Raw genomic sequence first — 14873 nt, 5'->3', positions numbered from 1 at the left:
GCATTTTGGAAGCATAGAATGCCTCCTCAGGGTGTTTGGGCAAATTGAGTATGTAGGCTGCTTTCCTGATAACAACTGCCTTTCTCTTCATCCATAGATCCTTCCTAGCATGAGTCACTGTGTTTCTGCTTCTGTATATAGGTATTTGCTGCACATCTTCATGGAGGCAGGATGTCTGGACTGGTGCATTGTTATAGGCCTGATTCTTAGAGAATCCTCAATAATCAACCAGATTTTGGTTATTATACAATCTTCAGAGGTCGATGGAGAGATGTTACAGAACATAAAGACAGGGCTGCATGCTGTGGACCGATGGGCCGCCACAGATTGGTAAGTTATTAGGCTCACTACCTTGACTTCCTCTGGAGACTCCTCCCCTTTCACATTAAGGCTTACTTCTGTTTCATTTATTTGGAGATTCATAGGTTGCTGGAAATAAAAACTCCTTTTGTATATTCATTTTTAAGATTATTTTCTTTAGTTACCGTTTTAGACCGTTATTTTAAATGAGTCATATCCATTGTTGTCAGTGAATGTGTGTCACTGAGGACTAATACAGTACAAATGACCTCAGAACTAGGGTGGAACTTGAGATTTCTAGTTCTGTGGAATTGAAAATGATAACCTAAAAATAAGATAAAAATTTAAGGTCCGTGTGAGTTGAACATTCCATGGCAGTTACTGACAAGCCCCAAATAAGAATAGTGAATGGAAGTTAGAAGAGCCTGGAATCTGCCCCCTTTTTCACCAGTTACCTGTGGATTTGGGGTTTCCCTCACTTGGGTCTAGTCTTCCTTAATTGGCAAATTCATTTAGGTTAAATGTTCTCTGAAGGTCCTGTTTTTCAAGTCTGAAAATCCTATTAATGGTGTTTACGATTATAGAATATGCTTTTTAATTGCAGTACTGGATAAAGAATATCCGTCTTTGCCGTTTCTGCTCACCCGTTACGTGTAGCCCCCCCATGGGGGCCCTGGCGTCTCAAAGCCTTTCCCTTCCTGTCACCTCTGTGCCTCCTCCTGTGCCCCATAATCCATCAGTGACCCTGCTGTATCAATGCTTAGTAAGAATCTATCCATAACATGCCATGGGGCCTTTTGAATGTGGCTGATAAGAGCCAATTTCCTTTTTCTTCTGCTTAGTCCTGGATATAAGCCATTTTTAAACATCATTAAGCCACACCTGCAGAAGCTTAGTGAGATAACAGAAGAGCAGGTCCAGCCTGAAGCCTTCCAGCCGATGACTGTGGGTAAGACTTCTGAACAGACTGGTCCCCGGGCAGAGGAGAACAGGAGCTCCTCGGGCCATGGAAGCATCCCCCAGGGCGAGGTCGGAGGCAGCAGTTTGGTGAGCCGGAAAGAAGAGGACACAACGCGAGCAGAGGAGGAGGAACCTTTTCAAGATGGGACTTACGACTGTTCTGTGTCCTAACAACAGTGAGTACCATCACCACGGGCAGTATTAATTAGCATCAGCGTGCAGCTGAGGACACTGTGACCTAGCTGGAAAATTTAACCAGGGAGAGAACACAGCTCAGAGACTCTGGTAAGGTATTATTAAATTTTAACTTTTTCCTCTACGAAATCTTGAGTCCATAAAAATGTGATATCAAAAAAAATATCATCTTTCATAAAAGTTTTTTTTTAAGCTGCAGTGGAAAGTTGTACAGAATATTGTACAGATGTACATGCGAACATTTTGGTTTTCTTAAGGATTGGTAGCTCTTAAACCACAGGGATTGTTTTGCCCCAGATGAGCTTACTTTTTCACTACTTAAAGCTTCCTATGTTTTCTGGTTCAGCGTGTGTTCCAGACTGCTTTTTAAAAATAAATGCTAAGGTGCTTGCTGTAGCTCATCAAGTACTTGAGCTACCTGTATGCCCCCTGGATCAAGAGCACTGGACTCCCTAATTGGGCCTCTGAATAGATGCCTACCCCGGTATAACAGGTACCTGTAAGATGCTCCTCTTCTAGCCTGTTAATCCCGGTCCTCAATTGATGGAAGCTATTTACCTGTGTCAGTGTGCCTGCTTTTTGTCTAGCTTGGTTCCTACTAGGTGAGTGTAGGCAGAGGCCTGAGGAGTTCTTATCAATTATGCTATTAGATACCACTAAACTATTTTGTATCAAAGAATCGTATCTTTTTGTGAATAATTTTGTGTAAATATACTCAAAGGCACTGTTCCTATTTTTAGGGCTTGTACTATAATTTGTAAGGTTTTATGCTGGATTCTGCATGGCTATAGATACTCACTCTTAGAACAAAGACAGGGCTTGCTCTTCTTTCCAGATATAAGCACTCTTCATAGAGGAAGACAGATTTATTGGCTTGGTCATAAGGTAACAGAAATGGTCACACTGATCATGAAATGAAACAGGTTTTGTGCAAATTAATGTAGTTTCTTATTTATTGCTTTTGTAAATTGAATAAAAATGAACTCTATGTAAATAGACTGCTGAATCCTGTATTATCACGGCTACTAAAAATTAGTATGTAAAGAATGCATTCTTCATCGTAACTTTTTAAATATTTTATGTATTTCTAGATATGACTTAAATCTTAGTTTTCATACATTATGAAAACACAGTTGCAGACTCAGTTGCTTCAGACTAAACACATATCCACTGTATGGATATCAATTACCTTATAACAGTATTAATTTAGATAGCTTGTTTGTACTGTGCAATTTGAACAAAGGAATGCAATGTTATTTTTTACAAAAACAAACTTATTTTTATAACAACGTATTTGATGTGGACCAAATTATACCACTATGTAAAACAGCCTCTCCTCTCATAGTGCAATTACAGTTTAGAAATAAAACTTGGTCCTCTATCCTTGCTTTTTAAAATTAATGGCTAGATTTAGTTGTCCTAGCCAGGTTTCCTTTGAAGGGAAACTCAAATTTGAAAAATGTTTGTTCAAAAGTTATCAACGGTTTTAAATTACTGAGTTTCATAATTTACCTATCACTCACTTTTCACATTACAAGTGCAATACTTTCACATACTAAAACTCCTGAATGGGTGGAATATGTGATTACTGGTACCTGGCCCTTCTGGTGCTATGTTTATTTAAGCCTTTGTTTTAAATCACCTTTCCCTGAATCTTAAGATAGAAAATGTTTCCCATGTGAGTCCATGCAGCCCAGCAAGAAACTGAAGAAATTCTTCTCCTGTCCTAGTCCATTATGAGAACAGGACTAGCATTACTTTTGTGTTTGGTGTGAGTATTTAGTCAATAAAAATGATTCGCCATTGTAAACAGCCATGATCTTTTCAGATATCCTAATGTGCTGCTGGGTTCATCTTGCTCTCTTAAAAGCAGGACGCCATTAAGTTAACCATATTCCTCTGGTTAATGCCATGACTGAAACTTTTCTTGTATAAAATACTTGTTTTGCAACCAACAGATATAGGTGGCCCCAAGGCAAAAAGATTGGCAGCTTTACAGAAAAACTTTTCTTTGGTAGTTTGTTATATACTTTAATTTTTTAAATCATATTTTAATTTTGCCTTGTTTGGATCACGTATTTGACTGTTTAAGCCATATTTAACCAATGAATTTAAATACTCAATATAACTATTCGAAGTTTAAATTATTTGCTGATACCAAAACAAGAAGTTATTTGGGGGTAGTGTCAACCTTTGCTTGTAATTAAAAGTTGCTGCTACTTCTGTAATGTGTATTTTTTTTTTTTTTAACTCGGTAAAGGGCAATAAAACCATTACATGAACTTTTTGTTTATTCATCAAGTTAACAGCAAAAAGTGTATGTATTAAAAGTCATACTTTCATTATATAATTCCACCTTTTAGAATTTTCCTTATAACTAGAAATTTATATTTAAAATGTATATGGGTATACCATTTTATGGATATATTTCTTTACTCATCAGTTGAGGGACATTTGGATGGATTCCACTCGGACCATCATTCATAATGACCCTGATATGCAGGTTTCTGTGTGGACGTAAGTTTTCAGTTCTCTTTAGGAGTGGAAATGTTGGGTTATGATACTGGTTAATTTGGGGGGAGGGGTGTGGTGGGGAATGCTTAACTGTATTACAAAGTGCCTGTACCATTTTAAAAGAAAAAATCATTTCCACTAGTAGTGGATGAGGGTTCAAGTTTCTGTTGTCAACATTTGTTTTTGTACTTTTGGTTCTAGCCATCTGAGTTATGTATGAAGTCTCATCTTATGGTTTAGATTTACATTTCCCTGATGGCTAACATCTTTTCATATATCATTATTTGCCATTCACATCTGTCTTTGGAGAAAACTATGTATTCACATCCTTTTCCCACTTCACAGATGGCTCATTAATCTTATTGTTGATTTGCAAGAGTTCTTTATATATTTTAGATACTAGACAGTTATGTTTTGCAAATATTTTTTCATTCTGAGGGCTTTTCACTTTCATGCTACTGTCTTTTGAGACATAAACTTTTTTGTTTTGGTGAAGTCCCTAACTTTTTCTTTGGTTCCTTGAGCTTCTGGGTGTCATATCCAAGAAACTAGTTCCAAATCCTAGGTTATGAAGATTTATGCTTATGTTTTTTTCTGTTTTATATTTTAGCACCTACATTTAGGTCTTTGATCCATTTTGAGTTAGTTTTTGTATATGGTATGAAGACGTCTAACTTTGTTCTTTTGTATGTGACTACTCAGTTGTTATAATTTACTGAAAAGTTTACCATTTACTGAAAAGGTTTTTTTTCCTACTGTCGAAAATCAATTGAGTACAAATGAATGGGTTTATTTCTGGAAGTGTCAGTTGATTTCTGGGTCTTTCCTTCATGCCAGTACTACACAGTCTTGATTACTGTTGCTACTTAGAAGAAGGAAGTTTTGAACGTGAGAGTTGTTAAGTTTTTTCAGGACCATTTTGGCTCTCCTGTGTCCCTTGCATTTCCATATGAATTTTAGAATCAGCTTGTCAGTTTTTGTGTGCACCCAGACACACATATAAGGCAGCTAAAAGTTTGATAAGAATTATATTCAGATCAATTTTTGGAAAATCTTGCCATCTTGATAATATGCCTTCCAGCCCTTGAACATGGAGTGTCTTTCCAGTTATTCATGGCTTCAGTTTCTTTCAGGAGGGCTTTATAGGTACTTTTAATAAGATTATTTGTATTTTATTCTTGATGATGTTGCAAATAGAACCGTTTTATTTTTGGATTATTGTTAGTATATAGAAATAACTGATTTCTCTATGTTGCAATTGCATCCTACAACACTGTTGAATTCACTTACTACTTGTTTTTTTGTGTGGATTCCTTGGCATTTCCTATATAGAAAATCATGTCATCTATAATTAGAGCCTGGACTAGAGCCTCCAATACAATATTCAAGTGGCAGTAAGTAGATAACCTCGTCTTTCTGATGTTAGGGGGAAAGTACTGAGTGTTTCAGTTTTCTTTTATCAGGTTAAGGAAGTTCCCTTCTATTAAATTTTTTATCATAAAGACGTGTTAACTTTGTCAAAAAAATATCACTTCTGTTGAGATGATTATATTGTTCTTCTTTATTCTAATAATATGGTATATTACATTGACTTTTAGGTATTATACCCACATTCCATTCCTGGGCTAAATCTCATTTTGGTCATGATATAGGCCAAAGTTGAAGAAAAAAAATTATCAATATACTTGTTGTATTTTCACTAATCAAGTAAGGAAATGGTAGTATCAAAAGAAAAGTACTGATGCACTTCAAAAATGCCCAAGATGTTTTTTCAAATAAAAACAGACATAAGGAGGCATAGATGCATTTTGGCTTTATTGGCCCTAAAAGACAAAGTATTATTAAGAACATAAGTTATTTGGCTGCTTCACCTTTTGCTGAACTGTTCTGAGGGAACTCACTTGGAAGGGAGGTAACTTGCACAGAGCTCTTGGAGCTCACAAGTGGGTTCTCTACTTGGGGGCCTGGGGGTGGTGCCTTCCTTGTGAGCAGCGGGTCACTCTGGCTGAAAGATAGTATTTTCTCCCCCTGCCCTGCATCCCCCAATGAAAGAACATCCTTTATTAGCCCTTCAGTGATTTTCTTTGCCAACAATGATGATAAACCTGCTCAAAAGGCTGTAGGTTCAACATTTAATTTCTGTGAAATTCAAACGCACAATTTCATTCCACAGTAAAATGGATTCCAGTTGAAGCCATGTTGAGTTCTTTGCTCACATGACCTTTTAAAATAGCAATTATACCCACAGGAGCCAACTAGGTCTTTCTAACAGCAAAGTTTTTTTTTTTTTTAAAAGCTCTAAAAGGCTTTATGGATTTAAAATAATTCTTCAGATGAGGGGATTACAGGAAAATATAAACAATGATGCTCTGTTTCTCTGTTAATGATACTGACTAGTATTTAACATGTTTATTTCAGTTAAACTGTAAGGCAACAATTCATCCCTAGCAAGCCAGTGAAAAGAAATGGACATATTCCTTCTTCCACAGCTTCCTGAGTCCGCAGGCTGGCTTCTTAAGTGGTGGTGACGATTTAGAAATCCGCTCATGCCTATGTACATCTGCTAAAGTATGGAAACAGAAGTACTGCATGCAACCGTCATTCTTAGGTAAATTTTTAAGAATTTCTCCAAAATCACAATCCTTCACACTTTTCCCAGATGTGCAGTGCTGTGCAAAAACTAACAAGTTCTTCAGATTGCTGATCTGACGGTGTGCATATTAAGAGCCATGAGTATTGTGTGCAATTATTTAACGATTTTTGGCATTAAAGCAGTCGCCCAGAATATTAAGCATACCCTGAGTCTCATGTGCTTGTTACTGACCTTCTACAACATTAGAGCTTTATAATGCCACAGAAAACCAAAACAAGAGCGAACTGTCCACATAGGAAAATAAAGGCAAAAAGAAAACCATGATGATCATTAAAAAGGAGTTAACAACATGCTTCCCAAGGAGGTGGTGGGCGGGAATCACAGGGAACTCAGGTAATGCCCTTTGCTTTTCTTTTCCCTATAAATAATTTCCAGTAGTCTATTTCAGATTAACCACAAGAACAGAAAATATGCCTGTATTTTGAAATTCATTTAGATACTATTTTTCTCCACAATTGTGAGTCTATAGAAGCTATCAACAGTGCAGACTTTGTGTGTCACTTGAATTATCTAAGACTAGTGACACAGCCGAACCTTGACAACATGGGTTTGAGCTACAGGTCCAATTATACAGGGATTTTTCATTAAATGGATATTACAGTACTACATGATCCATAGTTGAATCCACAGATGCAAAACCTTGCATGCAGAGGTCAGCACTCTTAACCCCTGTGTTGTTTAAGGGTCAACTCTACGGTTCTTACAAAGTCCAGGAAAAGCACTGGGTCCAGTGTCCATGCGTGTGACAGCACGGTACCACCGTTCAGCTCTGGCTGTACGCCTGTCTGTGGGCGCAGCTTTTAAGGACATATGAGGAGCATGATTCAGAATGTGCACTGTATACATCGGACAAGCAGCTTTAAGAAGTAACTTCAAAGACACCTACTACTGTGCTCTTTCTGTTCAGGTAGATTTGAGCGCCACTGTATTGTTTGTTTCACTATGGCTTTTCTTTTTAAAAAAAGGTTTTTTTAGCCTAGACTTGCTGAAAACAAAAACTAACTTTTTGTATTTTTAATGGAAAAAAAGAAAGCCAGCAGAATTTACCATTGCTCTCACCAAACTCTTCCACTGCTGGAGCCAACAGCCATGCTCCTCAACGTGAAAAGCAGCTCTAAGTCCTAGAGCTGCTGCTGTGCAGGACCTAAGCCCCGACAGCTGTGAGGACAGTTACAGAAGGACACTCCAGTGCAAGCCACAGGCTCGGGTCTCAGGGAAGCCAGCTCTGCCAGACACAGTGAGTTACTGAGAGACTAACCTGTTCAGTTGGCTAGAAAACAAGGACCCAGTGCATCAATAATATCATGCCCTGAAGGATTAACCTTGGATAAGAAGATTCTTAAAAAAAAGAGCCTCGAAACCCCAGAAGGAAACAGGTATTGAAAACCACCTCAGAAAAGCATCCCAATAATGGATCTTAGTGACCACGTGTCTGAAGGACAGGAGCCGCCACTTCAGTACAGGTTTCCACATCGGAGTACTAGGGCCCCAGAGCCCTAGTACCAGCCCGGAGCAGCACAGCTCCTGGCACAGGCTGGGGCCTCAGAAGCCAGTCTTCCTCTCAATTTCTTATGACCTATCATTAACTCCTGTGACACTTTACCTACCGTCTACTTGACACACACCAAAAAATAGTCTTGGGCTTTAACTGGAAATGTCGTTTGTCTCATTAACAACGGATTTACAGTACCTTCTGCATCTTTCTTGATCCTAAGGGCTCAACTATTAAAACTGGTTTGCTGGCTTTTATCGTTAGGTCATATAAAATGATATATGTGTGTAGTACCCACGTGTGCTTAGGTGCCAGAAAACTGGTATTTTCAAGTGTCAAAAGGGCCATGCACTCTACTCCACAGCGTAACCATTATAGATCATGCTCAGCCCTGAAGAGTGTTAGCCCACAAAGCTCTTTGAACATATGCTCGTTAAAATTCACTGACTTACATACAACCGTCCATGCAACATAAGGAGAAACCATGCCACATGGAGTAATCCCACTGGACATGTACTTAGAGCTCATCCACAAGATTAAAATACAAAGAGATTATAGGTGCACACCCAGGCAGAGGGAAATGTCCAATCTGGGAACTTCTCTTTCAGAGCATCCAGCTGGGAGGATCTCTTGTCTTCCCCAGAAAAATAGTGGGCAGCAATGGCCACAGTGACCATTCCTTCAGGCTGTTCTTCCAAGACCTGCAGGAGAGAGTGGATTAGTTCTCTAGCTCTAAGGAGGCGGAATACTAACTTATCCCAAGGGTCTTGCCAAATGCCACCTGGGAACCTGATCAGTGATACCAGCAAAGCTGGGAGTTTCCCACCTGTACTTCTATCCAGAAGTGCCATGCGGAGGCCTGAAGTCCATGGGAATAAAAGACAAAGTAGTCCCCTCCTTTACTTGTGACTGGGGTGCCGTTGCCGAGGGACCACTGAGAAAGTGTAGCCCCTTTGTGGGTTCGGACATAGAAGGACATGTGGCTTGGTCCTGTAGGATAAGAGGAAGAGCAGTGAAAACCACCTTCTAAAAAAGCAGCAAGAAAAGCAACCCAAACCAGACTAGGAAGTTCCTGCTTCACTAGCAATGAAGACGCTCAGTACAAACCTAGTGGAGGGCTTCTGGTCTGGACATTCATTATGATCAACAAAGGTAAGCAGTGAGGTGCAGAAAGAGCAGAGTGTTCATAATAAGAAAACTTGTGTTTACAGCTTGGCCCAGGCATTTAAACATACAAGAGCCTACCTAGCACTCAGAAGCCCTTCTTCAGAAATCTAGAGAATAACTGCAAAAACTACAGCAAAAGAGCACTGAGGATTTTAGTGTATCCACATACATTGTATTAAGACAAATATTAATGTAAAGATGGAAGACTAATGTGCAAATGCTGCCTGTAACAAACACAGAGGGAAAGGGGAAAGCAGATAAAACTGTTGTGTTGGCTTTGCTCTTTAAAAAAGTTTCTGGCACTTAGGCAATCAAAACAAAATATAAACCTTATTTAACTTTTTGCTATTTGTATACCAGTTTTCGTGGTATTCTTATCAGCTTATACATCATAGAAAAAGGAATACAAATACAGCAAGTAAAACACAAGTAATTATAAATACTGTGAGACCATTGCGACTTCAAGTATTGATCATAAAAATAAATGTGAATAGACACAAGCCAGCTACTAAAAGAAAAAGGTAGCTTACAAAACTAGACCTAACCACATACTGTATCCCAAGATATTCAGAAAGGGTAAAAATAAAGAACAAAGGTTATTTCAGGCAAGTGGACAGAGTCTTTAAAAGATAAGGAAATATTACAGATGAAATCAATGAAATAGACAATGGAACAAACAGACCTAATAATCAAAATCTGTTTTGTTTTTTTAAACTTAACAACACAACCACTCGGTAACCTGACTGGAAAAGAGGCAGAGGAAAAGAGCAGAGCAAACACACGTGTACACAAAGATAAATAAGAACTGATTCAAACGGCTGATTCATGTCAATTTATGACAGAACCACTACAATATTGTAATTAGCATCCAATTAAAATAATTTTTTAAAGGCACCAATAATAGAATTAAACATGACACAACCAATAACAAAAAAGATAAATAAAAAATAAAGTTTAAAAATCACTACATAAGTTTGAAAACCTGAATGAAATGGGTACTTTGCTAGAAAAATACAGGTTATCAAAATTGAACACAGAGATAATAAAGCTAAAACAGGCCAATCTCTCTAGAAAAAGAAACCACCCTAAGAAAAAAGCACCAGGCCCAAAGGGTCTCAGAGGAATTCCAGCCAGCTTTTTAACAGAACAGTTCCAATGCTCCGTAAACTGCTGTAAGACATGAAAACTAAGGAAAATTTACCAACTGCTTCTGTGATCTGTAACAGTCATAGTGTGTTTACATTTATAATGTATATCTAAGTTGTTAAAAACAGTCCAAAAAACACCCCAAACCAGTATCATGTATAAGCACTGATTCAAAATTTCATAATAACATTATTAACCAAATCCAACATCACATTAAGAAAATACATGATGACCTAATACACCAAGGGAGAAAAATCCGATGATTATTTTTGTAGATGCTAAAAAAGATTTTCACAAAATTAAAACCCATTCCTTATAAAAATATTCAAGGAATGGTAAGTGCTGAATGCTTATTTAACATGATAAAAAATATACACTCTTTTAGTCCTAAAGTCAGTATCTTATATAACAGGAAAACACTAGAGACTGTGGTTCTAATGTCAAGAACAAGGCAAGAATGCTTACTATCCCCACAACTGTTCTATCCTGTATTAGAAGTATAGGATATACTATTTATAGACAGATCAGAGGCGTAAGAGTTGGTAAAGAAAAACTGTATATGGCTCTTGGGCTAAAAATGGTTTTTTTGCTTTTAAAGAGTGGCTAGCTAAAAAGGAAAGAATCTATAACAGAGACATATGGCAAAGCCTACAATATTTACTATCTAGCCCTTTAAAGTTTGGCAGTTCTTGGTATACTTGGAGAACATTAGTATCAATGACTAATTTAAAAAAATTAAAGATTCAGTAAGACAGCAAGATGGATAGGGTGATTCAACATTACAGTGTCAGTTCTTAATTTATAAATTTGTAATGACCCTAACTACAATAACTTTATATTACAGAATATTAAAGTTCTAAATACTAAAATTATGGAACAATAGCATGCAAAGAATGACAAGGAAAACAGTGAAAACCAAAAACTACAAAGGATCTTCACTCTCCCAATCATTAAATGATTAAGCTTCTATAATTTTAAAAATGTGGTAACTGGTGCACAAACAGACATATACATACCACCAACTGTCTTTTTAATGATTTCTTAAACTTTTGTAATCACAAAACACAGGTCAGTAGATGTGCAATCTGCCTGTCAGGGACCTGATTTTTATTGGAATTCTCCATATTGTGCATGAAGAAGAGAGGTTTAAATTTTTCTGTGCTTCCTTTCTACAGGCTAGTGTTTAAATAAAAACCAATTATTGGCATGAACAAGATAACCAGTTGGTACAAAATCAGTTTATTCCTAATTAAAATGTTAAAGCCTAGAAAAGGGAAGTATTCACCATAAGAGGTGTCAGCTAGGGCCCTTACCTCCCACTGCTTAACAACCAGATCTTACTATTTCACGACTACCATCTTGTGTCCTCCAGCTTCCCTTATTTACTAGATTTTCAAGTCCCCTCTGTGTCAAAACTGAATGAACTGTGCCTTCACACATAAATGCAGTTACTTTTCACAGTTGATAGGATGGCCACTGGTCACCAAAAAGTACAAAACCCAAAGAGACTACTTGCAGAAGAGAAAGTTCAGAAGGAAGTGGGCAAAGCTGAGGGATACAGAGTCAAAAATTTGACAAGAGCACCAAAGTGACTCAGTAAGCAGAATCTTCAACAGATGGTGCTGGAACTGAGTATCTGTAAAGGAAAAGGACCTTGACCTCTACCTCAAGCCATACACAAAAATTAATTCAAGGTGGATCCTAAGCCTAAACATAAAAATCTAAAGCTATAAAGTTTCTAGAAGAAAACAAAGTCTATTTTCATAATGTCTGGGTAGACAGGCTTTTTTGGAAGACACATAAAGCATTAATCCTAAAAGAAAAACATGGTAAGATGGAATAGAAGTCTCACCAGAAGACAGTATTAAGAAAATGAATGGGCAAGAAAATCTGGTAACACTGTATCTAATAAAAGATTTTATCTAGAATGTATAAACTCCTCTTAGACAACAAGCCCAGTTTTTAAAAGAGAAAAAGACATGAGGAAAGAAAGCATATGAATGGCCAATAAGCACTTCGAAAAGACGTTCCACATCTTAATTATAAGAGGATTGCAAGAGATACTACCACTCAACACCTGTAAGGAATGATAAAATGAAAAAAACAAAAGAAAAACCAGCAAATTCAAGAAGAATGTAAAGTAACTGGAATTCTTGTATACTGGTGGGAAAGAAAAATGGAAACAGAATTTTTAGAAAGTTAAACATAAGTCTGTCTTATGAACCAAACAATTCCACTACTAGATATTTATCTACAAGAGGTGGAAGACATATTCCCAAAAAGCTTTTCACAAGAATGTTTATAACAGCTTCATCCACATTAACCCCAAACTGGAAAGAGCCCAGGTATCCATCAATAGGAGAGTGATAAGCCAGAGAGTCTGACTTACTGACTGATACACTGACTACTAGTCAGCAACGAAAAGAACAAAATACTGATAACTTAAAAACACCACAGCTCACTCTGAAACACATTATGCTTAACTGACCAGACACTGACTATTACATACTGGATTATTCCATGTGTATATATGAAATTCAAGAACAGGCAAATCAAATCTCTCAATGCAGAAATCAGAAAGGTACTGCTCGGGCTCAGGGGGACTAGAGTGTAAGGGAACTTTATGGGGTGATGGGAATTTTTGTGTTTTGATAGGGGTTATGTATGATTTTATTAAAACTTATGGAACTATGTAAGATCTGGACATGTCAATGTATGTAAATTAGGCCTTAAATGTACATATAGAAATATTCATTATATATTATATGTTACTTATATTTATATATGAATGAATAAAAATAAGAGGGAAAGTTATGTCTGAATATACTTTTCACTCAAAGTCCTAGACAACTTTCTGTCAACCTTTTTTAAACTCCATAATTAAGGTACAGAGTGAACAGCAGCAGAAACTTTTAAAAGTGAACTTCCTGTATTAAGATTTTCTAGACAAACAGGATATGTAGAAAATGTGAATTATTTTACAGAACTGGCTCATGTGAGTGTACAGGCTGGCAAATCCAAACTCTGCAGGAGGTGCAGGAAGGCTGGAGACTCGGGGAAGAATTAGAATCCCTAGGACATGCTGGCAGAACTCCCCATCCTTGAAGGAGGCAAGTCTTTTTTAAGGCTGTCAGCTGATTGAACAAAGCCCACCATGGTTACGGAGAACAACCTGCTTTACTCAAAATTTACTGATTTAAATTAAATGTCAATCCTATCCAAAAAATACCTCCACTAGAAATACCTAACATTTTTTTTTTTTTTTCTTTTCCCCTTGTATCTGGGTACCGTCTTAAAAAAAAACTGCCAAATGTAACTCAACAGAATTGAGTGCCCATTAGGTGCTAGTAATATTTACTGGGCACAGAGACTAGAGAGAAAAATAAAAATCAGACATGAACTAAATAACCGTGATACAAAGAGGTCAGTACTACAATAAAGATACGTACAAAAGGCACAAAATAGATAGCAGTTGCTCAGTCTGTTAGAGAACAATGAGAGAAAGGTCTGAATAATACTGACATTTTGCCAAGAGAAGAAACAGTGTGAGAGAGAGAGAGAGTAGCAAGAAAACATCACTCTCAGGAAGAGGGAGTGTGTGCCGATGGAAATGAGCACTTGGATGCAGCTAAGGAGTGCATAAGGCAAGTGCTGGAAAAGCTGAAATACCATAAGTCAAATTACCGAAGACCAAACATGCTCTCCCAGAGAATTTGGGTGCATTCTGCAGCAGCAGGAAATCATGGAAAAGCTCTTTTAAGTAGGGAAATGACATGATCATTTTGCAAAACAAAATTAGAAGACTTACAAGCCAGACCACCAGTTGAGAAGCTCAAGGACCTAACTACTAGTTCCAAACATGATAAATATACCAAGAAAGGTCAAACAGTCTACTAATGCCAGGCCAAATGCTCAAATGCTCTTATATCTGACAATGAAAGTTTTTTAATAAGGCTCCTTAAAAAGTATTTACTTCATTACTTTTAGAAACACAAATCACTGCAGATGGTGACTGCAGCCATGAAATTAAAAGACGCTCCTTGGAAGGAAAGTTATGACCAACCTAGAGAGCATATTAAAAAGCAGAGACATTACTTTGCCAACAAACCTCCGTCTGGTCAAGTCTATGGTTTTTCCAGTGGTCATGTATGGATGTGAGAGTTGGACTGTTGAAGAAAGCTGAGCGCCAAAGAATTGATGCTTTTGACCTGTGGTGTTGGAGAAGACTCTTGAGAGTCCCTTGGACTGCAAGGAGATCCAACCAGTCCATCCTAAAGGAGATCAGTCCTGGGTGTTCATTGGACGGACTGATGCTGAAGCTGAAGCTCCAATACTTTGGCCACCTGATGTGAAGAGTTGACTCACTGGAAAAGACCCTGATGCTGGGAGGGATTGGGGGCAGGAGGAGAAGGGGACAACAGAGGATGAGATGGCTGGATGGCATCA

General features: G+C 37.6%; 2 protein-coding genes across 5 annotated transcripts in view; one reads left to right on the top strand and one right to left on the bottom strand.

Moving 5' to 3' along the window:
* Window positions 1-5765, top strand: part of RIC1 (RIC1 homolog, RAB6A GEF complex partner 1) — a 144260-nt gene extending 138495 nt beyond the window's left edge. For all 3 annotated transcript variants that reach the window (XM_061132712.1, XM_061132711.1, XM_061132713.1), the window contains 2 exons: window positions 142-330; window positions 1143-5765. In XM_061132712.1, the coding sequence (XP_060988695.1) occupies window positions 142-330; window positions 1143-1431 (478 nt within the window). In that variant the 3' untranslated portion in view covers window positions 1432-5765. The remainder of the gene's footprint in view (window positions 1-141; window positions 331-1142) is intronic.
* Window positions 5761-14873, bottom strand: part of ERMP1 (endoplasmic reticulum metallopeptidase 1) — a 47703-nt gene continuing 38590 nt past the window's right edge. For both annotated transcript variants that reach the window (XM_061132715.1, XM_061132716.1), the window contains exons 14-15: window positions 8941-9104; window positions 5761-8815 (exon numbers count right to left, since the gene is read on the bottom strand). In XM_061132715.1, the coding sequence (XP_060988698.1) occupies window positions 8651-8815; window positions 8941-9104 (329 nt within the window). In that variant the 3' untranslated portion in view covers window positions 5761-8650. The remainder of the gene's footprint in view (window positions 8816-8940; window positions 9105-14873) is intronic.

Source organism: Dama dama, chromosome 29 (assembly GCF_033118175.1).
Source record: "Dama dama isolate Ldn47 chromosome 29, ASM3311817v1, whole genome shotgun sequence".
Taxonomy (NCBI): domain Eukaryota; kingdom Metazoa; phylum Chordata; class Mammalia; order Artiodactyla; family Cervidae; genus Dama; species Dama dama.
Note: the sequence above shows the minus strand (reverse complement) of the source record. Positions and strands in the feature narration are given on the sequence as shown.